The sequence below is a fragment of the Sapajus apella genome, unplaced genomic scaffold (assembly GCF_009761245.1).
Source record: "Sapajus apella isolate SASKATOON/1434 unplaced genomic scaffold, GSC_monkey_1.0 scaffold186, whole genome shotgun sequence".
Lineage (NCBI taxonomy): Eukaryota > Metazoa > Chordata > Mammalia > Primates > Cebidae > Sapajus > Sapajus apella.
In genome coordinates, this window is record NW_022437126.1 from 652,734 (window position 1) to 674,333 (window position 21,600).

Genomic DNA, 21,600 nt, shown 5'->3' on the forward strand with positions numbered 1-21,600 from the left:
TTCCCCCAAAGGGTTAAGTTCACCGGTGTGAGAATGATCTCATCCTTCCTTGGTCCACAAAAACAATTTTATTAACCCAAGAAGTGAAGACCCAGTCACTTTGCTTGTCCCAGCCCACCCCAAGGCCCCTCAAAAGGATAGGTCTGGTTAAGGAAGAAGCTTGGGATGGAAATGTCCCCTATCCCTCAACTTAGAAGACGAGGGAAGAAAACGTCTGTGCAAATAGGTCACCGGTGTGTGTGGTGGGGAGGATGGTTACTAGACCAGGATAACAGGTGAAGAGGAGGGAGGAGAGGGTGGGGGATCTGTTGAAGGCCCAGGAAAAACAAGGGGAGCTTGGGCTAGGGAACCAAAGGAAGTGGGAAGAGAGGGGCTGGAACCCAAAAGTGGGGTCCTTTCTGAGGCAGGGTGGTCCCTTGGCTCCCCTTCTTCATCACCCTCCTCTTGCCCCTGAGTTTCTTCCTCTTGCTCTTCATCCCCAGGACCCCGATGAACAGGCTGCTTGCAGATGGGGCAGGTCTTCCGGGTCTGAGTGAGCCAGGGGTCCACGCAGCGGCTGTGGTAGGCTGCAGAGAGGAACAAGGTGAAACACCTAGAGGCTACCAGTGGCATAGGGGCACATGCAGACAGTGAGGGGGCCTCACCATGAGCACAAGGGAGTATCCGCAGCTTGTCCCCATCCTCATATTCGTCCAGGCATATGGCACAGACATCATACTGGTCTCCTGGGACAAAAAGAAAGAAATCTAGTCCTTCACTGAGCCATCATGAACCAGGGCCCTTAATTCCTTAAGGCTTTTAAAGCCTTGCAAAAATTTTCCCTTGCCTACAAAGCCAGTGGAAAACTGACAGGTGGGCAGGATAAGGTCAGGGCAGAACATGGAAGGATTTGGGGCTAGAAGGGACAAACAAAAAGAAGCAGAGGTAAGAAGGGAAGTGGGTTTTTGGGGAGGTGTGAGGGTGGAGAGAGGGAGTGGAGGGAACGGAAATGGGCACGGCTTCTGCCATAGCCTTATATGGGCACTGGAGGCCCTAGGGCCTAAAGCCCCAGCCCCTTGGTACCTGTTTCTTCTCTAACAGAATCCTCCCCATTTCTCCCATTTTTCTGCTCTCTCTACATCCCTTATAAGCAAACGCTGTCCCTCTATTGTTTCCCCCAATTATTTCACTTAATCTTTGCTTGCCATCTCTTCTATTCAATCTCCTCTCCTGTCTTCATTGTGAGTAAAAAGAGAAGAAAAGATGGCATCTCAAGCTGAAACCTTCTCACTGTAATCTTTCTATTATTATTTTGAGACAGGGACTCCCTGTCACCCAGGCTGGAGCACAGTAAGGCAATCTCAGCTCCCTGCAACCTCCACCTTCCTGGTTCAAATGATTCTCCTGTCTCAGCCTCTCAAGTAGCGGGACTACAAGCATACACCACACCCAGCCAATTTTTTTTTTTTTTTTTGAGACGGAGTTTCGCCCTTGTTACCCAGGCTGGAGTGCAATGGCGCGATCTCGGCTCACTGCAACCTCCGCCTCCTGAGTTCAGGCAATTCTCCTGCCTCAGCCTCCTGAGTAGCTGGGATTACAGGCACACACCACCATGCCCAGCTAATTTTTTTTTGTATTTTTAGTAGAGACGGGGTTTCACCATATTGACCAGGATGGTCTCGTTCTCCTGACCTTGTGATCCACCTGCCTCGGCCTCCCAAAGTGCTGGGATTACAGGCTTGAGCCACCGCGCCCGGCCTTTGTTTTTTTTTTTTTTTATAGAGACATGGGTATTGCCATGTTGCACAGGCTGGCCTGGAACTGCTGGGGTCAAGGGATCCACCCACCTCAACCTCCTAAAGTGCTGGGATTTTTTTGTTTCATCATGTTGCCCAGGCTTGTCTCAAACTCCTAGGCTCAAGTGATCTGCCCACCTCGGCCTCCCAAAGTGCTGGGATTACAGGCACTTAGGAATATGTGAGCCACTGTGCCCGGCCACTGCTATCTTTGTATACCCTATCTTCTGGGCTCAAAGTCCTTCAGAACCAGGTACACGGTAGGAAAAGCCCTTTTCTGCCCTAAGCCCCTCACCCTTCTGGTAGTCGTGTGTAGGAATCTGTTTCAGTTGCTCTTTGGTAAGTCGATTCCGCTGGAGCCGTTTCCTGTGCTGGATACAACGAACTATCTGGGGGAAGGGGGAGTGGATGGACAAGGCTTAGGAACAAAACTAGACAATCTAGGACAAACCATTCCCACCTCCCAACTCCAGATCCAGACTGGCCTCATAGGCCTCAGTGCTTCTCATCCTGTTCCCTCAGCTACTCACCATTACTGCTCCCATGGCCAAAACCAGCAGTCCCACAATCCCTGTGAAAGGGATGAGATAATAGCCCAAGGGGAAGGTATTGTCTGGAACCAGAAGCACCTGAGCCCTGGGGAAAGGATGATCAGTCTTAGCAGGAGGAGAAAGGCAAAGGGAGGGAAAAAAAGGGACAAAGTAACTGGCTATGTACAAAGCCCATGGGTGAAGAAGGGAATGGGAAGAAAGTCAGAGGCAGGGAAGGAAGGACAGGAGGCTGAATGGTTGAGGCAGTGAGGAGGCCTGGGCTCCAGGTTGGCATGGAACTGCTTGCTGAAGGAAGAATGGGAAGGAGGCACATGTCCTACCCCTTCTCGTAGACAAAGAGGGCACGCAGGTACTCGGAGCTTCTCTCCCCAATAAATACAGATGGGATCCAGATCTGCTGCTGGATTTCCTCTGCAGGGATCAAGGTATTACTCTGGGGACTCATGCTTCTACTCAAATCCTTTGGGAACTCTGGCATCTGCACTTTGGCCCCGCCCCACCTAAAGTATTGGCTTCTTTTCCTAAATCCTTCAGGCTTACCACCATCTCTGTCTGTGTCCTACTGAAAGCCCAGCTGTCTAGATTCCCTCAGCCTTACCACTATTCCACACCATGTTCAGGAGTTCATTGGAATTCACATTGTGTACTACAGCGGCACCATATCCAGCCTTCTGGGCATTTAGGACCTAGGGAGACAAGGCAGAGGACAAGGAGCCATCATGGGCCTTAGCTGTCTCCATTCCTGATGCCTTTTGTACCCTCAGCTGCCCAGCTCCCACTCCACATTCACAACCTTGAGGTCAAAGTTGCAGTCGTATCTTCGAAGCAGTGCAATAAAGACTGACCCATTGACTGGGGCTGGGGGTGGTGGGGCAATGGGGCTGCAGGCATTGTCTGGGTGAGCCTCCACAAGGAACCCCTACGGGATGGAAGCAAACAACAGTTAGATTTCTCCTCTAGGTTCTATAGCGCCTACACACCAAACACACCAGCCCCACGTGCTGCACATCCTCTATCCTCCCTTCCTTCTCACTCCTGGGGGCTAAGCATCCCACCCATACAATCTTTTTTAGCCTCCTGAAAAGGCGATGACATAACAACATCCCCTCACCGCTCCCATCGCCCTTCTCACTGTCCCAAATGGGTTAATCTGTACTCCATACTGAAAGCTAATGCAATTATTTTGTCTTCTAATATTTCGATTGTAATTTAATTATCTAACCACCATGTCACTTTCTCTCAAGTTGTTTCACAGTCCTCTCTCCAGCACATATTCATACAGAACACACTCCTCCCTTCAATTTTCTTTTTTTGGACGGAGTTTTTGCTCGTTGCCCAGGCTAGAGTGCAATGGTGTAATCTCGGCTCACCGCAACTTCCACCTTCTGGGTTCAAGCAATTCTCCTGCCTCAGCCTCTGGAGTAGCTGGGATTACACGCATGTGCCACCACGTCCGGCTGATTTTGTATTTTTAGTAGAGACAGAGTTTCTCCATGTTGGTCAGCCTGGTCTCGAACTCCTAACCTTACATGATCTACCTGCCTCGGCCTCCCAAAGTGCTGGGATTACAGGTGTGAGCCGCCGCGCTCGGTTTTGTGTGTGTGTGTTTGTGAGATGGAGTCTCGTTCCATCGCCCAGTCTGGGGTGCAGTGGCACTCACTGCAACCGCCACCTCCCAGATTCAAGTGATTCTCCTGCCCCAGCCTCCCAAGTAGCTGAGACTACAGGCACATGCCACCACACCTGGCTAACTTTTGTATTTTGAGTAGAGACAGGGTTTCACCATGTTGGCCAGGCCGGTCTTGAACTGGGATTACAGACACGAGCCACCAAGCCCGGCCTCTTCAATTTTCTAATTAACCATCTCACAAACATCTCGACTGCTATCTATGGCCCAAATGAGTTCTTGCTATGCGGCAGTCTTTGGGATGATGTATTACAAAAATTGCTTATCTAATTTAATCTTCACAGTAACCCTAGGAAAACTTCCATTATCCCATTTTACAGTAAACCAAACTAAGGCTCAAAGAGAAATTAATTTGCCCAAGATCATATAACCAATAACAAGCTCCTGAGACTCTCCTGATAAGAACCTACTGGTCCTGCCTTTGTCCACTTTCAGTCTCCCTGACAAGCTCGGAGTTCCAGGGGTAGACACTTTGTCTTTTCTCCCTCTAGATTCTGGATTCCACACTAGACGTGCTCAGTTCCTAACTTGACTTTCCTACCTCCAGTTTCACCCAGGACAAACCTCCCCAACCCCAGCCCAGGATGGAAGATTTGCGAAATATGAAGGGGAAAAAAAAAAAAAATCACCTGGAGTCCCTCCTGGCTCAAGGTAGCCCCAAATAGAGCTGGGAGGTCTGCAAAGTCCATGCTGGCATTATGGTCCGAGGTCTGCGGACAAAAAGGCCATGTTCCCCCTCACTGCAAACCGTCCCTTCAGCGACCTTTCCCCATCCATCCCTCGAACTCACCGCTCGAATGAGCCCCCGGATGGGAGCCGCTCCCCACAGCACAGCGGCCACAAGCACAGGAAGCGGGAAGGCTGCAGGGTGCATGGCAGCGCGAGGAGAGAGGCCAAGGAGGCCGCGCGTCCTGGTAGCAATGAGCAGAAGCAGAGTTCTGCGCCCTCCCTGCCCCTCCTTTAAGATCCCAGGGGTCCAATCACCCCCAGGTCACACTTCCCAGCTACATGAGGGCGCCAGGGAAAGAACCCCGACTCAAAGAATGAGATATCCAACCCGTTTAGTGGAGCTGGGTAAGAGGCACTAAATGTATCCTTTACTGGTAAGGGAATAAGACTGGGAAATGGGACTGAGACTAACACAGCTGTCAGAAAAACTTCGGGAAGGGTGGGGGAGCTCAAGAAGGTGGGACTTCCTGCCAGGTGGGCCGGGTTCCCAGCCTCTGGAAAAGGGCTTCCGGTAGAGCAAATCCGGCCGCTTCCAGCATTGGACGCTTGAGATGAAGGACTTCCGGTCCTAAAAGGCCGGTTAAAAAAGGTTAGCGATGGAGGGAGTGCCGGTGGCCCAGAAGACGACCTAATCGTTTCCCTGTAAAGATTCCCGGAAACCTGGAGCCGCCCAGTTTACAAACCTCTCCTCCCTGGGGTAGCAGCTGCTCCTCCAAGTCTCGCGAGAGTGCTCACCACCTCTCCCGTCCCCTCGTAGCTGACTGCTTGTTGGGTCTATCGCGAGAGCTCTCCTGTCGCGCCGTACTCACTCGATCTCGCGAGACCTTCAAACAAACTCTCTTCTGTTTTCCCGCGATTCCAAGTCGGTGAAAACTGCCTTTCCTCTGGCTTCCTAAATCAGCCGCACCCCTCCCCGCCCAAGCTCCTCCTTCAGCTCCGCCTTACTCCCGGCCGCCTTTGCGCTGCGCGCCTGCGCCGGCGCCCGCTTCCAGCGGGTGCCTGACCTGAGAGCCGGAGGGGCGTGCGCGCGCCCTGTCCCTGTTGCGCGCGCGGTGTCACCTTGGGCGCGAGTGGGGTCGCGCGCACACGGGACCCGGAGCCAAGGGCCACTGAGTTGCGATGGCGGCGACGGCGAGTCCCGCGGCTAGCGGGATGGACGGGAAGCCCCGTACCTCCCCTAAGTCCGTCAAGTTCCTGTTTGGGGGCCTGGCCGGGTAAGCTCAGGCCCCAGGGATGGGAAAAGAGGAGGAAGGGGTGGGCGCAAGGAAGCGGTCCTGGTTCATCTCTGGGTCTCTTGCAGTGAACTGTGTCGTCACGGGGTCAGAGCCATCTCCAGCGTATTGCGAGTTCCCTGTTGGGCTGCCAGGCGCCCATTGCAGGGCCCCTTCTGGACTGCATGCAGGGTCGTTGCACAGCGCCCGCAGGGCTCCCTGAGTTTTCCAGCGCATTGCTAAGCTCTGCCGTGCTACATGGGGTTCCAGGCCATTAAATGCACTTGGTGTACATTAGACTCTTATACACTGCTCATCAGCATCCTGATTCTTGAATCGTGTGGCAGGCCCTGACCTTTGTAACCTTTTGCTGTCAGGCTTCAGTGGGCATTGGTAGATCTGAAACACCTGGCCCTTCACCTCTGTCTTTCCCCAGGATGGGAGCCACCGTTTTTGTCCAGCCCCTGGACCTGGTGAAGAATCGGATGCAGCTGAGCGGTGAAGGGGCCAAGACTCGAGAGTACAAAACCAGCTTCCATGCCCTCACCAGCATCCTAAAGGCAGAAGGCCTGAGGGGCATTTACACCGGGTATTGGGGCCTCAGGTTGGGAAGTAGGCTATGGGTTGGCAGCTCCAGACCTCGGCCTGATGTGCTGACCCCTCTGCTCCTCAGGCTGTCAGCTGGCCTGCTGCGCCAGGCCACCTACACCACCACCCGCCTTGGCATCTATACCGTGCTGTTTGAGCGTTTGACTGGGGCTGATGGTACACCTCCTGGCTTTCTGCTGAAAGCTCTGATTGGTATGACTGCAGGTGCCACTGGTGCCTTTGTGGGAACACCAGCCGAAGTGGCTCTTATCCGCATGACTGCCGATGGCCGGTGAGTTCCAAGTCTGAGCCTAACGCCAGCCCCATTCCCTGGAATCTAGAGTAAAAGGACCAGTATTTTATGCTAGATCTAGAGGAGAGCTTTTACCTGTTCAGGCCTTCCTTTCTTTGCTCCTGTGGGCTATCCTGTTCTTGACCTCTTCCTGCCTTCTCACCAGTCTTCCAGCTGACCAGCGCCGTGGCTACAAAAATGTGTTTAACGCCCTGATTCGAATCACCCGGGAAGAGGGAGTCCCCACACTGTGGCGGGTGAGTGAAAGGGCTAGAGACTTTGGGGATGTGAGGTCAGGTTTTAGTTATTTCTGACTCTTCCCCTGCTCCCCTACCTCCAGGGTTGCATCCCTACCATGGCTCGGGCTGTTGTCGTCAATGCTGCCCAGCTCGCCTCCTACTCCCAATCCAAGCAGTTCTTACTCGACTCAGGTGAGACCCAGAGCTGGGCCCTTAGCTTCCAGCCTGGCCTGAGCCACCTCTGAGCTGACTGCCACCCCTGCTTCACCTCCCTCAGGCTACTTCTCTGACAACATCTTGTGCCATTTCTGCGCCAGCATGATCAGTGGTCTTGTCACCACTGCTGCCTCCATGCCTGTGGACATTGCCAAGACCCGGTGAGCGTGCAGGCCTGAGCCTGGAGATGGGTGGGAGGGTTTCCTTTCAGTCTCTCATGCCCTTGTCTCCTTCCCTTCAGGATCCAGAACATGCGGATGATTGATGGGAAGCCAGAATACAAGAATGGCCTGGTGAGGAAGCTATTCTGGGGGCCTGGGAGGGGGTGTCAGATGCCCTGGGAAAGCTGTGAAGGCAGCTGGGTAAGGGGAATGGGGCCCTAGAGTCCAGGTCCTAGCCTCAGCACCCCGCCTGTCTGTGTGTCTAGGATGTACTATTCAAGGTTGTCCGCTACGAGGGCTTCTTCAGCCTGTGGAAGGGCTTCACACCGTACTATGCCCGCCTGGGCCCCCACACCGTCCTCACCTTCATCTTCTTGGAGCAGATGAACAAGGCCTACAAGCGTCTCTTCCTCAGTGGCTGAAGCAGCAAGGGGCACCCACTCATCTGTTGCGCCTACAGCCACTGCGGCCTGGGCTCTGCTGCCCTGGACCCCTCTATTTATTTCCCCTCCACAGTGTGGTTTTTTTCTTCTGTGGTAAAGGACTTGGTCTATTCTACCCCCTGCTCTAGCTTGCCCTGCTCGTCCTGATCCTGTGACTTCTCTGTCCCTGGCTGTTTCTTGTGGGGAGCTGGAAAACTTCCTCAGGATTTCTGGCCTCCTCTTGGATGTTAGTTTCAGGGCATACAGGACAGCAGAAAGATCCCCCTTTTCAGTGGGGAAATCAAGGTCGAGCTGAGGGGACAGGGAAGAGCAGAAGCTATCAGGATCGCCAAAGGGGCTACAGGGGGAGATGTCGCCCTTCCTCCCTGTATAATAAATTGGATTGATGACACCAGCCCCAAATCTGCAGAGTCTGGGGGGTGACTAGGAAAGGGGAGGAGACTGGACAAAGAAGCTAGTGCCCCTGGAGAATAGGAACTGGAGTTTTGTTTTTTTTTTTTTTAATGACTCGGTTCCAATGAAGGAACTGGAGTTTTTAAGAAAAATTAAAGAAAAAGCACCCGCTGGTTTTGTGCAAGTGCTGTGTAAATCTGTCATGCTACAGCAGCTGATAGGGCCAGGGAAACTCAAATCCCAGGCCCGGTGTGTTGCCTTTAGCCACCTGCCCAAGAATGCCACAGATGCACAGATCATCTCACATAATCCCCAGGAAAAGCCCCTGGGTCTGATGACTGCATCTGCAGCCTAAAGAGGGAGGAAATAAAGAGACTCTGAGAGAAGTCTGAGAGAGGAGACTATTGCGGGCTAGAGCCAGTCGAGGTGGAGGGCCAGGGCTTATGAGGGTAGGAACTAGAAGCTTGAGGAAAGGGGGATACTGGCCAGAGACCAGATCCTGGGTCCTTGGGTGGGGAGAGTGAGAACCTTATCCGTTTCTTCAGAAGGAGATGTGTGGTTCCCAGGCCCAGCCCTCAAGGAGCCTTAAAACCTCTTAGGGCATGAAAGAGCTTGGGAAGGTCAAATTGAGGAGTGCTGGCCAGGTCAGGGGACAGGCAGGCAGCAGGTGGGAGCTGTCCCTTTGGCAGAGCCTCATCAGCAGAAGAGGTGGAGCTCAGCATCCTGGCTCTCCTGTTGCTGCTTCTGTGTACACTATGTCCTGGGCCTTGGTGGCTATTGTGAGACACCTAAAGCCTAGACCTTGTCCTTAAGGAGTTCCTGATCCAGAAGACAGGATTATGCAGGAGCAGATTGGGAAACGGAGTGTAGCAATAGTGGTGCAGGGTAACCGGGAGCACCTGCCCTCACCTGGGAGAAGTGACTTGCACACTGAGTGGTTAGACTGGCTGGGGACGGGGCAAGGACAGCACACCTGGCTGGACTGAGGGCAAAGGCTTAGAGTAAAACACTGGGGGAAGCAGGTGATCTATAGGTTTGTGATATTTGGAGCACAGGCTGTGTGGTATCTGCCTTGAGAGATGGCGCAGGACTGTCAGGTTGTGTCAGCGCATGGCGCTCTCTGACTGCCAAGCTCAGGAGTTGGTCCTCCACCTGGGAAGAGATGCAGTCAGACATCAGATCCTTCCAGGACCATTGGAGAGGGATGGGGGTCTCCATAGTCCTATTCTCTGGGCCCCAAGCCCTGGATTGGGCTAGAGACAAGGCAAGAGAGGAAGTGACACCAATGCATTTAGGGAATGGCAGGATCTCTGGGAAGAGAAATAGGGTTCCATTTGCCTGTGTCCCAGCCTGAGAGTAGGAAACCCAAGACTGTTCAGTCACACCAAGATGGCTGCAGGGTCCATCCCTTGCTATCCTGCTGACCTGGGCAGTGAGGAGAGCTGCACTTCTGAGGCTGCAGGTGCAAGCAAGTACTCACTTTTGCACCAGTATTGCAGGCTACTGGCAGATAGGTCTCAGCAGTTGCTATTAAACTTCAGGGAGACTTTTTTTTTTTTTGAGACGGAGTTTCACTCATGTTACCCAGGCTGGAGTGCAATGGCACGATCTCGGCTCACCGCAACCTCCGCCTCCTGGGTTCAGGCAATTCTCCTGCCTCAGCCTCCCGAGTAGCTGGGACTACAGGCACGCGCCACCATGCCCAGCTAATTTTTTGTATTTTTAGTAGAGACGGGGTTTCACCATGTTGACCAGGATGGTCTCCATCTCCTGACCTCGTGATCCACCCGCCTCGGCCTCCCAAAGTGCTGGGATTACAGGCGTGAGCCACTGCGCCCAGCCCAGGGAGACAATTTTTGAACTGGATCTGATGCCTGGCGTGGCCTGGTGGGTGGCCACCCCTGGAAGAGAGAAGGAGGCAGCCCAGGCAGGGGAAGTGTAGGCTATAACTGGAAGTCTATTGAATGAGTAGTTGTAACCAGGGTAGGGGCAGTTGGGACTTTGTGAATTCTCATGACAGGCGTCCCAGACACTTCACCAAAAGAAACCAAGTTGTTTTGAGACAGGGTCTCACTCTGTCACCCAGGCTGGAGTAGAGTGACAAAATTACAGCTCACTGCAGCCTCCATCTCCCAGGCTCAGGTGATCCTCCCACCTCAGTCTCCCAGGTACCTGGGACCTCAGGTGCAAGCCACTAGACCTGGCTAATGTTTTGTATTTTTTATAGAGATGGGATTTTGCCATGTTGCCAAGCCTGGTCTTGAACTCCTGGGCTCAAGCAATCTACCCGTCTGCCTGCCAGAGTGCTGGAATTACAGGTGTGAGCCCCTGCACCCAGCCAGAAACTAAGTTTTTGTTTTGTTTTGTTTTTTGAGATGGAATCTCATTCTGTCGTCCAGGCTGGAGTCTAGTGGCGCGATCTCAGCCCACTGCAAACTTCACCTTCCAGCTTTAAGTGATTCCCCTGCCCCAGCCTCCCGAGTAGCTGGGATCACAGGCGTGCACCATCACACCCAGCTAATTTTCGTATTTTTAGTAGACACAGGGTTTTGCCATATTTGCCAGACTGGTCTCCAACTCCTGACCTCAGGTGATTCACCTGCTTTGGATTCCCAAAGTGCCGGGATTACAGGCGTGTGAGCCACCACACCTGTTTTGTTTTTTATATAACATTGTTACATATATATAGATATATGTTTTGTTATACATATATTTATTATTTTGGTTTTTTTGAGGTGGAGTCTTGCTCTGTCACCAGGCTGGAGTGGAGTGGCACCATCTTAGTTCACCACAACCTCCGACACCCTGATTCAAGCGATTCTTCTGCCTCGGCCTCCCAAAATTCTGGGATTACAGGTGTGAGCCATCACTCCTGACTCTAAAATTATTTTTTATTATACAGATAATATACAATAATGGTAGAAAACTAGAAAATGCTAAACAGGGAAAAAGAAAACCATCCATATATATAACATCCAGACACAATCAGTGCTCACATCCTGATAAACTGCTTTCCAGATTTTCTTCTGTGCATAGATGCCCCATGCAGCATAGGGAGCTTTGTTCTGTGACCCACCCAACTCCATGTCACTATCCCTTCTGCTTTGCTGGGACTGAATTTGTGTGCCTGTGGTGTGAAGAGAGGGCTTCTGATACAGGAAAAGGAATTAAGACCTCCCCATGACCCCATGTTTCTTACCCACCCAACCCCAGCCAGATCCCAATAGGAGAGTCCACAGGAGCCTCTCCCAAGGTCCCCAAACTTCCCACCCTCAGAGGCTGTGGCCAGAGTACCTAATGCTCACTGTGCCCAGCAGGTCCTGACCACGACCCTGACTCAGAGCTGAGGGCCTTCTTCCTGCCACTAGAGGCCCCATTCGGCCATTAGGCCGTACCCACAGGAAGAGACTGGAGCGGAAAGTGGGGAGCGCGCCTTGAAGGAAGAGCAGCCAGGCCCGGGGCACTGTCACTTGCCTTCCTCTCTGCAGCTCCAGATGTGTGGTTTGCATGGCTGTGGCCAGAGCAACACCCTCGCCGGAGTCCAAGGCCTGTGGTTTCACATGCCCAACCCAGGTCAGCAGCAGGATGAGGACCACACAGGCCAAGAACAGCCAGAGGAGACCCAAGACATAGAAGCCCAGGGGGAGGAGGCAGCAAATGTCAGGGTGGAGAAAAGGGTCATTTCTGGAGCTGTCAAAATGCCCTTGGGCCACCCCACGGACCTTTGGTTGCTTCTCAAATTCAGCGATGTTTTTTTTGGTGGGTTCTAAGAGTGAGATGGGTTTTGTGGTAGTTAAGAATATGGTGATTTTTGGGGTGGTCAGTGTTGTGGATTTTGGAGTGGTCAGGCTTGAGGCAGGCTCTGGGGTGATCAGGATTGTGGCGGGCTCTGGGGTGGTCGGGCTTGTGGTGGGCTCTAGGGTGGTCACGCTTGAGGCGGGCTCTGGGGTGGTCGGGCTTGAGACGGGCTCTGGGGTGGTCGGGCTTGTGGCGGGCTCTGGGGTGGTCGGGCTTGTGGCGGGCTCTGGGGTGGTCGGGCTTGTGGCGGGCTCTGGGGTGGTCGGGCTTGAGGCAGGCTCTAGGGTGGTTGGGCTTGTGGTGGGTTCAGTAATGGATTTTGGAGTTTTGGAGAATGTGGTGAAATCTAGGGTCCATCTGGGTGGAAATGTGGTCTGCTTCTTAGTGGATTCTTGGGTTGGATGCAAGGAGGTCATCAGGCTGTCTAGAGAAGCAGTAGACCGTGAGTAAAATAGACCCCTGTGGCTTGTATGGGCTTTGGTGGGGAACTTGACCACAGTCCTTGTGGCACGCACCTTATCATTCTCAGTGTCCTCTTCTGTGTAGTCATCATATAGGTCTTCGTCATCTCCATCACCAAGGGTGGGGCATTCCTTCCCTGGGTATTTGTAGATTGAAATCTTATCTGAATTGTCACACTGCACGCTGGTCACGTTGGAGGTCATGGCCTTGACATCCATACCTTGCTTCCATACGTAGACATTTTCGGTATTGTCCTGAAGCCAGCGACGAAAATAGAGGATCTCACAGTTACATAACCAGGGGTTCCCATGGAGAAAGGCAAAAGGCAGGAGGTGGTCCCCAAAAAAGCCCTTTGGTATTGTGCGCAGCAAGTTCTCTTGAAGGAGCAGGGTGTCGAGATTCTTCAGCCCATTCAGGAGCCCAGGGGGCAGCTCAGTCAAGTTGTTGTTAGCCAGACTGAGTTTCTCCAGCTTGGGTGTGGGCATCAGGAGCCCTGCGGGCAGAGTCTTCAGCTCATTGCCTTTTAGGTAGAGCTCTTGGAGGTGGCCAAGACCACGGAAGGCACCAGGAGATAGCGAGGTCAGCTGGTTGAAGGAGACATCCAGGATAGTGAGAGCAGGCAATGCCTGCCCTAGGAAGGGCAGGCTTTGCAATTTATTGTGGGATAGATCTAGGGTCCCCAGGAGTGGCAGTGTCCCATCAACCTGGAGCTTGGTCAGCTCACACTGATCTAGGTATAGCTGAGTGAGGTGAGTGAAAGGCACCAGGGATGCCATGGAGAAGCTGTACAGGAGGTTCTCACTCAAGTGGAGGATGGTTGCGTCTCTTGGCAGGTCTGGAGGCAGCACTCTCAGATTCCTCTTGTCACAGTTCACTTCTAGGTGGCTGGCCACTTTGGAGACCTCACAGGTGGGGTGGGGATGTAAGGGGCTTGGCAGCAGGAGCAACAAGAGGAGGAGAGGCATGGGGACCTGTGGGCAAGGGGGCCTTGAGTGGACCCCTCCAGCCCCTGGAAGCATTCCCCCAGGTCCCAGGTCCCTTCCCCCTGCAGCTTTGCTTCCTGAAACAGCTTCCACACCTCCCATCCTCCCCACTCCCCTCTCCCATCCTTGCCAGCAGAGCCTAAACTACTAGCTCCACCCCAGACCCCTCTCCTGCCCCAGCTCCAACCCCGGCTTACAGGCAGGCAGAAAGACCTCCGAAGGCACACAGAGCGTCTTCTAGGGTGTCAGTCGACTCAGTCCTTCTCTCTTCTAGCCCCTCAGAAGACTAAGCCAGTGTCAGGGAAGGGGATGGGGGTGAGGAAGAAATGCAGACCTGATAGGGCTTCCAGTGACCCGGAATTCCTCAGACACAAGCCCTTATCACCTCACTCCACAGCTTTCCCCCAAGCCCTTTTTGTGGTTCTCTCTTCCGCTTTCCTTTTACACAGGGGAGATGGGGGTGGACTCCTCCAAACACAGCCTTCCACCATCTTTTAGAAACCTCTCCAGGGCCAGGCACAGTGGCTCACACCTGTAATACCAGCACTTTGGGAGGCCAAAGTGGGCAGATCACAGGTCAAGAGTTTGAGACCACCCTGACCAACATGGAGAAACCCCGTATCTACCAAAAATACAAAATTAGCTGGGCGTGGTGGCGCATACCTGTAATCCCAGCTACTCGGGAGTCTGAGGCAGAAGAATTGCTTGAACCTGGGAGATGGAGGCTGCAATGAGCTGAGATGGCACCATTGCACTCCAGCCTGGGCTGGAGCAAAACTCCATCTCGAAAACAAAAACCTCTCCAGATGCCACCTTCTCTTCCTCTTCACAGTTGCATTCTGAGAGTTGCCTAGTTTTAATTCTCTCCTACCTCACTCCTCTCTGCCTTCTCACCCCAGTTTATGCTGCTTTCTTCCCATTGTTACTCCATTGACTTGGTTCTTACCAAAGTCTTTAATGCCCTACCTTCTCTACATCCACTGTGATCTTTTTTTTTTTTTTAGATGGAGTTTCGCTCTTGTTACCCAGGCTGGAGTACAATGGCGCAATCTCGGCTTACTGCAACCTCCACCTCCTGGGTTCAAGCAATTCTCCTGCTCAGCCTCCCGAATAGCTGGGACTACAGGCGTGCGCCACCGTGCCCAGCTAAGTTTTGTATTTTTAGTAGAGACGGGGTTTCACCATGTTGACTAGGATGGTCTCGATCTCTTGACCTCATGATCCACCCATCTGGGCCTCCCAAAGTGCTGGGATTATAGGGATGATCCACCGTGCCCGGACTTTTTAAATTTTTATTTATTTATTTATTTTTTAAAGATGGGGTTTCACCATACTGGTCAGGCTGGTCTCGAACTCTTGACCTCAGGTGATCCGCCCACCTCAGCCTCCCAAAGTGCTGGGATTACAGGCATTAGCCACCACGCCCAGCTTTTTTTTTTTTTTTTTTTTTTTTTAATTGAGATGGAGTCTCACTCTGTTGCCCAGGCTGGAGTGCAGTGATGTGATCTTGGCTCACTGCAACTTCCACTTCCGGAGTTCAAGTGATTCTCCTGCTTCAGCCTCCTGAGTAGCTGGGACCCACCACCATGCCCGGATAATTTTTTTTGTATTTTTAGTAGAGACAGAGTTTCAACATGTTGGCCAGGCTGGTCTCAAACTCCTGAGCTCAGGTGATCCTCCCACCTTGACCTCCCAAAGTGCTGGGATTACAGGGGTGAACCACTGTGCTTGGCCTTCTCCACTGTAATCTTACTTGATTTCACAGCCTGCATACTCATGGCTCTTTGCCCCTTGGGATTCTCCCTTTGGCCTTTGTGACACATAATTTTTGTGACCCTATAATTTTCTTGGTTTTCTTCTTACCTGTTTGGTTGGGCCTTCATAGATTCCCCTGCCCCTGGGGTTTGTGCTTAGGCTCTCTTCTTTCCTTTTTTTTTTTTTTTTTTTTTTCTTTTTTGAGACTGAGTTTGTCACCCAGGCTGGAGTGCAGTGGCACAATCTCAGCTCACTGCACCCTCTGCCTCCTGGGTTTAAGTGATTCTCCTGCCTCAGCCTCCCAAGTAGATGGGATTACAAGCGTGCACCACTGCATCTGGTTAATTTTTGCATTTTTAGTAGAGATGGGGTTTCACCATGTTGGTCAGTCTGGTCTCAAACTCCAGACCTCAAGTGATCTGCCTGCCTCAGCCTCCCAAAGTGTTGGGATTACAGGCATGAGTCAACATGCCTGGCAGGCTCTCTTCTTTTCTTTTCTTTTTTTTTTTTTTTTCCGAGATGGAGTCTTTCTCTGTTGCCCAGGCTGGAGTGCAATGGTGCAGTCTTGGCTCACTGAAACCTCCGCTTCCCGGGTTCAAGCGATTCTCCTGCCTCATTCTCCCAAGTAGCTGGGATTATAGGTTTTTGCCACCATGCCCAGCTAATTTTGTATTTTTAGTCGAGATGGGGTTTCACCACATTGGCCATGCTGGTCTTGAACTCCTGACATTGTGATCTGCTTGCCTCGGCCTCCCAAAGTGCTGGGATTACAGGCGTGAGTCAGTGAGTCACCTTGCCCGGCCTTCTTCTTCTTTTTTTTTTTTTTGAGACGGAGTTTTCCTCTTGTTGCTCAGGCTGGAGTGCAATGGAGCAATCTCGGCTCACTGCAACGTCCACCTCCCAGGTTCAAGCGATTCTATATTTTAGTAGAGACGGGGTTTTGCCATGTTGGCCAGGCTGGTCTCGAACTCCTGACCTCAGGTGATCCACCTGCCTTGGCCTCCCAAAGTGCTGGGATTACAGGTGTGAGCCACTGTGCCCGGCCTTCTCTTCTTTCTTATGCTATGCAAACACCTGAGATTATCCTCATCTATTCCCTTGCCTTCGACCACAACCTACAACCTAATGACTCTCAAATCTGTGTCTCTAGTCCAGAGCCTTCACCGGAGACCCAAACACATATGTCCAGCTGCCTTCTGTATGTCCGTACTTGGATGTCCACAGACACCAAAACAATATGTTCAAAACTGAACTCATCATCTCTCCCCAAATGGCTTCTCCTCCTGTGTTGCTCAACCTAGCGAATGTCACCATCACCCACTCATTTACCTAACCAATCAGTACAAACAAAATCCCTAATAGTCTTCTCTAACATCTCCCCTCTTTCATCCCATCACCAAGTCCTGCTGATTTTATCTTCGGTCTCTCTCAAAGCTACTCAAATTTGCACCATCCTACCATCACTCCTAGTCCAGGGCTGCTGCTGCTGCTGCTCCTCCTCCTCCTCCTCCTCCTCCTCTTCCTCCTCCTCCTCCTCCTCCTCCTCCTCCCCTCCTTCTCCTCCTCCTCTTCCTTCTCTTCTTTTCCTTCTCCTTCTTCTTTTTTCCTTTTTGAGACAAGGCCTTGTTTTGTCTCCCAGGCTGGAGTGCAGTGGCGCAATCCTGGATCACTGCAATGACAAACTCTTGGATCCAAGGATACTCCCACTTCAGCCTCCCAAGGTGTTGTGACTACAGGCATGCATCACCATACCCAGCTGATTCTTAAATTTTTTTCTAGAGACAGAGTCTCATTTTGTTGCCTAGGCTGGTCTCAAACTCCTGGGCTCAAATGATTCTCCCACCTGGGCCTCCCAAAGTGTTGGGAGTACAGGTGTGAGCCACCATGCCCCGCTCAGGGCAGCATCTTCTCGCTACTGCTTCCCTGCAACAGCACCCTCACTAGTCTCCCAACTTTCTGATTCCTCTTCTTTTTATTCTCCACTGGAGTGGTCTTTCAGAACTGCACATCTGCTCATATCCTTCCACTGCTTGAAATTCACGAATGGGCTGGGCACGGTGGCTCATGCCTGTAATCCTAGCCCTTTGGGAGGCCGAGGTGGGTGGATCACCTTAGGTCAGGAGTTCAAGACCAGCTTGGCCAACATGGCAAAACCCCATTTCTACTAAATATACAAAAAGTGAGCAGGGCATGATGTCAGGTAGCTATAATCCCAGCCACTGGGAGGCTAAGGCAGGAGAATTGCTTGAACCCCAGGGGTGTTGGTTGTAGTGAGATGAGATAGTGCCACCTCACTCCAGCCTTGATGAAAGAGTGCAATTCTGTCTTGAAAGAAAGAAAGGAAGGAAGGCGGGGGAGGGGAGGGGAGGGGTCACCAGTGGCTCCTTATAGCTCTCAGGAGGAAAGAAAGCAAGAGAGAAAAGAAAAGAAGGAAGGAAGAAATAAAATAAATTAATTCACCAATGGCTCCTTCTAGATCTGAGGAGAAAGTCTAAAGTCCCCAGCATGGCCTGGAGGGTCCTGGGAGATCTCACCTTTGCCTCCTTTTTACCATCTTTTAAAAGATGGTAAAAAGGAGGCAAAGGTCCTGCCCCATCTTTTACCACTCTACCTTTACTCTTTTTTTTTTTTTTTTTTTTGTTGAGACGGAGTTTCGCTCTTGTTACCCAGGCTGGAGTGCAATGGCGCGATCTCGGCTCACCGCAACCTCCGCCTCCTGGGTTCAGGCAATTCTCCTGCCTCAGCCTCCTGAGTAGCTGGGATTACAGGCACGTGCCACCATGCCCAGCTGATTTTTTGTAGCTTTAGTAGAGACGGGGTTTCACCATGTTGACCAGGATGGTCTCGATCTCTTGACCTTGTGATCCACCCGCCTCGGCCTCCCAAAGTGCTGGGATTACAGGCTTGAGCCACCGCGCCCGGCCTCTACCTTTACTCTTGATCATTTTCTCCTGTGCCTGAACTTTTTCTTCAACCCTTATCCCCTTCTGCCTAACTCTTACTTATTTGGCAAGTTCCAGCTCAGATTTTTTCCTCTGGAAAGCCTTTTCTGATTTCTCGAGACCAGGTTAAATGTCTATTACAGAAAGTCAGACACCATGCCATGTCTGTTGGTCCACTGCCCTTTTTATTTATTATTTATTTTTTGAGACGGAGTCTTGCTCTTGTTGCCCAGGCTGGAGTGCAACGGCATTATCTTAGCTCAATGCAACCTCTGCCTCCTGGGTTCAAGCAATTCTCCTGCCTCAGTCTCCTGAGTAGCTGGGATTACAGGCGCATGCCACCATACCCAGCTAATTTTTGTATTTTTAGTAGAGATGGCATTTCACTATGTTGGCCAGGCTGGTCTGGAACTCCTGACCTCAGGTGATCCACCTGCCTCAGCCTCCCAACGGGTTGGGATTACAGGCATAAGCCACCATGCCCAGCCAGTCCACTGCCTCTTCTATGATGAGAATGTGCCCCTGCACTGTTCTGCAGAAGGGGTACCATGCAGCCATCTGAGCCTGCCCTGATCTGCTTCTAGCTGGTGACTGGACAAGGGATAGACACTTAAGCCAGATGCAGTTAATTTATAGATTTGCCATTTATATAATTTGCCAGCTGCGAGGTTATTGGAAAATGTGGAGAAAACAATGCAGTATATAGAAAGTGAGGTGGAAGGTTGCCTAGAGGTCCTTACATTGAGTAAGGACCCCAAGCCCTGAGGCTGTTATTTTTTTGTTTATTATTTTTTTGTTTATTATTTTTTTGACACTCAGGCTGGAGTGCAGTGTCACGGTCTCAGCTCACTGTAACCTGTTCAAACGATTCTTCTGCCTCAGCCTCCCAAGTAGCTGGGATTATAAGTGCGTGCCACCAAGCCCGGATAATTTTGTGTTTTTAATAGAGACAGGGTTTTGTCATGTTGGCAAGGCTCACCTTGAACTCCTGACCTCAAATGATCTACCCACCTTGGCCTCCCAAAGTGCTGGGATGACAGGTGTGAGCCATTGTGCCCAGCCTGCTGTTGATTTTTGACAGCATTTTACTCTCTCAGAATGTTTAGTTGTAAGCAACACAAAATTGTATGCCTAATTATTAAGGCTGCAAAGGAATTTATTAAAAATGCATTGGTGGGGCACGTTTTCTCAGGACTTCCTGGGACTGTGTCAAAAACTTCCCAGTGAGGCCTGAACAACCAGACATGGAGCTATGCAGCCAGGAACAGCACCCAGAACCAGGCTGCAGAACCAGTCTGGTGAGCAAAATTCTGCTCTTGCTGCAAGACCACATTACAGAAGCTTGTAGAGCTCAAGCTGCTGAGTCAGAAACAGTGTTATTACAACAGCACCTGCTGCAGACAAAATCCTACCCCATCCCTATTCCTTTGTGATACTGGCTCCTAATTCAAAGTCTGGGTCAGGTGCGGTGGCTCACACCTGTAATCCCAGCACTTTGGGAAGTTGAGGCAGGTGGATTACCCGAGGTCAGGAGTTTGAGACCAGCCTGGCCAACATGGTGAAAACCTGTCTCTACTAACAATAAAAATTAGCTGGGTGTGGTGGTGCACACTTGTAATCCCAGCTATTTGGGAGGCTGAGGCAGCAGAATCGCTTGAACCTGGGAGACAGAGGTTGTAATGAGCCGAGATCACGCCATTGCACTCCAGCTGGGTGACAGAGCGAGACTCCGCCTCAAAAAAACAAAACAAAACAAAATCTGGGTGAGTCTGATTGGGTATTCGCCTGTGGCCCAGCCGCAAGGGACTCTGGGAAAACAAGCATCTGGCATTTTCAGCTAGGAAAGCTGAAGCATATTCTGTTTCTTCAAAGATTCTGATTTTCCAAACATAGACTCACATGCTTCGGCACCTACTAATGTGAACCTATGTTTTACTTTCTTCAGATGTTAATGTCCTGAATTTTCTTTTTTTTGGGGGGTACCAAATTTCTTTCTTTTTTTTAAGATGGGGTTTCTCCATGTTGGTCAGGCTGGTCTTGAACTCCTGACCTCAGGTGATCCACCCATGTCGGCCTCCCAAAGTGCTAGGATTACAGGCGTGAGCCACCGCGCCTGGCCCCAAATTTCTTTATTTGAAGGAATGGTACAAAGAACTTAAGTGGATGTTTTGGTAGAACTTATAGAAAAGGTAAAGGAAACCCCAATATGCGTTCACTGCCTTGGTGACCAGGGAAGTCATCCCGTGGCTATGGGGAAAATTAGTCTAAGGCTTAGCTTTCATTATCACTGTCTCCCAGGGTGTGCTCGTCAAAGAGATATTCTACCAAGCCAGATTGGGGTGCTCCCATCTTGCGCAAGTTGGTCACGTGGTCACCCAATTCTTTGATGGATTTCACCTGCTCATTCAGGTAATGTGTCTCAATGAAGTCACACAAATGGGGGTCATTTTTGTCAGTGGCCAGTTTGTGCAGTTCCAGTAGTGACTGATTCATTCACATTTTTTTCCAAATGTCATGCACACTCCATCGCATTCAGCCGGCTCTCCCAGTCATCATGGTCTGGTTTCTTGATATCCTGAAGGAAGATGCGGCCACCTCGTTGGTTCTGCAGCTTCTCCAGTTTCTCGGCATGTTCCCTCTCCTCATGAGATTGGTGAAGAAAGTACTTGGCAAAGTTTTTCAAAACCACATCATCGCGGTCAAAGTAGTAAGACATGGACAGGTAAACACAGGACGCGTAGAGCTCCAGGTTGATCTGGCGGTTGGCGGCGGCCGCTGAATCCCGGCGGTAGTTCTGGCGCACCTGCGAAGGTGATGCGGTTGTCATGGCGGCTGCTAAGGGGAGGCGGCGGCGGCAGTGGCTGCGCGGCGCTGAAGAGGCGGCGGGGGCCTTGGGGCGGTCCAAGGGCGCGGTGTGCAGGTGACAGAGGGCTGGCTGTGGGCGGCCGGCCGGGGTGGGGGACGAGCGCGGGTTCCGTCCGAGCACTGTTGAAGCAGGAAACCGCGGCGGCTCTCGGCGAAGAACGTCTGTCCTGAATGTTTTTTGAGCCTTCTGGCTCTGTTGCCCAGGCTCTGCCTCCTGGTCTCAAGCAATCCTCCCACCTCAGCCTCCCAAGAACCTGGGACTATAGGCTCGTGCCATCATGCCTGTCTAATTTTTGTATTTTTTTTGTAGAGACGGGGTTTAGCTATGGCTGGTCGTGAACTTTGAGTTCAAGCCATCTGCCTGCCTCAGCCTCCCAAAGTGTTGAGATTACAGGTGTGAGCTGTCATGTCGGGCCCTGAATTATATTAATACATTTTCAAATTTTGCATATTTGAGTCCTTGGAATTAACCCTGCTTGGTCAATATAACTCTGAGTTGACTTGCTCACT

The 21,600-nt window shown here is 51.6% G+C and overlaps 3 protein-coding genes and 1 pseudogene across 9 annotated transcripts; 1 reads left to right on the forward strand and 3 right to left on the reverse strand.

The window, feature by feature from the left end:
• Positions 1-52: 52 nt before the first annotated feature.
• On the reverse strand, positions 53-5,680 carry RNF167 (ring finger protein 167). 3 transcript variants are annotated; one of them, XM_032268748.1, is made up of 10 exons: positions 5,552-5,680; positions 4,804-5,310; positions 4,643-4,723; positions 3,120-3,245; positions 2,925-3,012; positions 2,647-2,737; positions 2,306-2,411; positions 2,071-2,164; positions 645-725; positions 53-566 (listed from the first exon to the last, which is right to left on the reverse strand). In XM_032268748.1, the coding sequence occupies exons 2-10, from the start codon at positions 4,885-4,887 to the stop codon at positions 259-261; spliced, it is 1,059 nt and encodes a 352-aa protein (XP_032124639.1). In that variant the 5' UTR covers positions 4,888-5,310; positions 5,552-5,680; the 3' UTR covers positions 53-258. The 3 variants fall into 3 exon arrangements, with proteins under 3 accessions (XP_032124639.1, XP_032124638.1, XP_032124640.1); XM_032268747.1 differs by having other exon boundaries at positions 5,426-5,567; XM_032268749.1 differs by lacking the exon at positions 4,804-5,310 and having other exon boundaries at positions 5,552-5,675.
• Positions 5,243-8,469, forward strand: SLC25A11 (solute carrier family 25 member 11). Of its 4 annotated transcripts, none has more exons than XM_032268753.1 (8): positions 5,243-5,331; positions 6,390-6,542; positions 6,627-6,833; positions 7,000-7,090; positions 7,174-7,264; positions 7,350-7,449; positions 7,530-7,581; positions 7,716-8,469. In XM_032268753.1, the coding sequence occupies exons 2-8, from the start codon at positions 6,391-6,393 to the stop codon at positions 7,869-7,871; spliced, it is 849 nt and encodes a 282-aa protein (XP_032124644.1). In that variant the 5' UTR covers positions 5,243-5,331; position 6,390; the 3' UTR covers positions 7,872-8,469. The 4 variants fall into 4 exon arrangements, with proteins under 4 accessions (XP_032124644.1, XP_032124643.1, XP_032124645.1 ...); XM_032268752.1 differs by lacking the exon at positions 5,243-5,331 and adding an exon at positions 5,688-5,956; XM_032268754.1 differs by lacking the exons at positions 5,243-5,331; positions 6,390-6,542 and adding an exon at positions 5,726-5,956.
• Positions 8,470-11,160: 2,691 nt separating this feature from the next.
• Positions 11,161-14,076, reverse strand: GP1BA (glycoprotein Ib platelet subunit alpha). The gene is made up of 2 exons (XM_032268759.1): positions 13,726-14,076; positions 11,161-13,516 (listed from the first exon to the last, which is right to left on the reverse strand). Exon 2 carries the CDS (start codon positions 13,508-13,510, stop codon positions 11,558-11,560), a length of 1,953 nt encoding a protein of 650 aa, XP_032124650.1. The 5' UTR covers positions 13,511-13,516; positions 13,726-14,076; the 3' UTR covers positions 11,161-11,557.
• Positions 14,077-20,340: 6,264 nt separating this feature from the next.
• On the reverse strand, positions 20,341-21,067 carry LOC116543308 (annotated as a pseudogene). The gene has a single exon (XR_004265537.1). The product of XR_004265537.1 is annotated as a ferritin heavy chain pseudogene (transcript).
• Between the last annotated feature and the right edge of the window lie 533 nt (positions 21,068-21,600).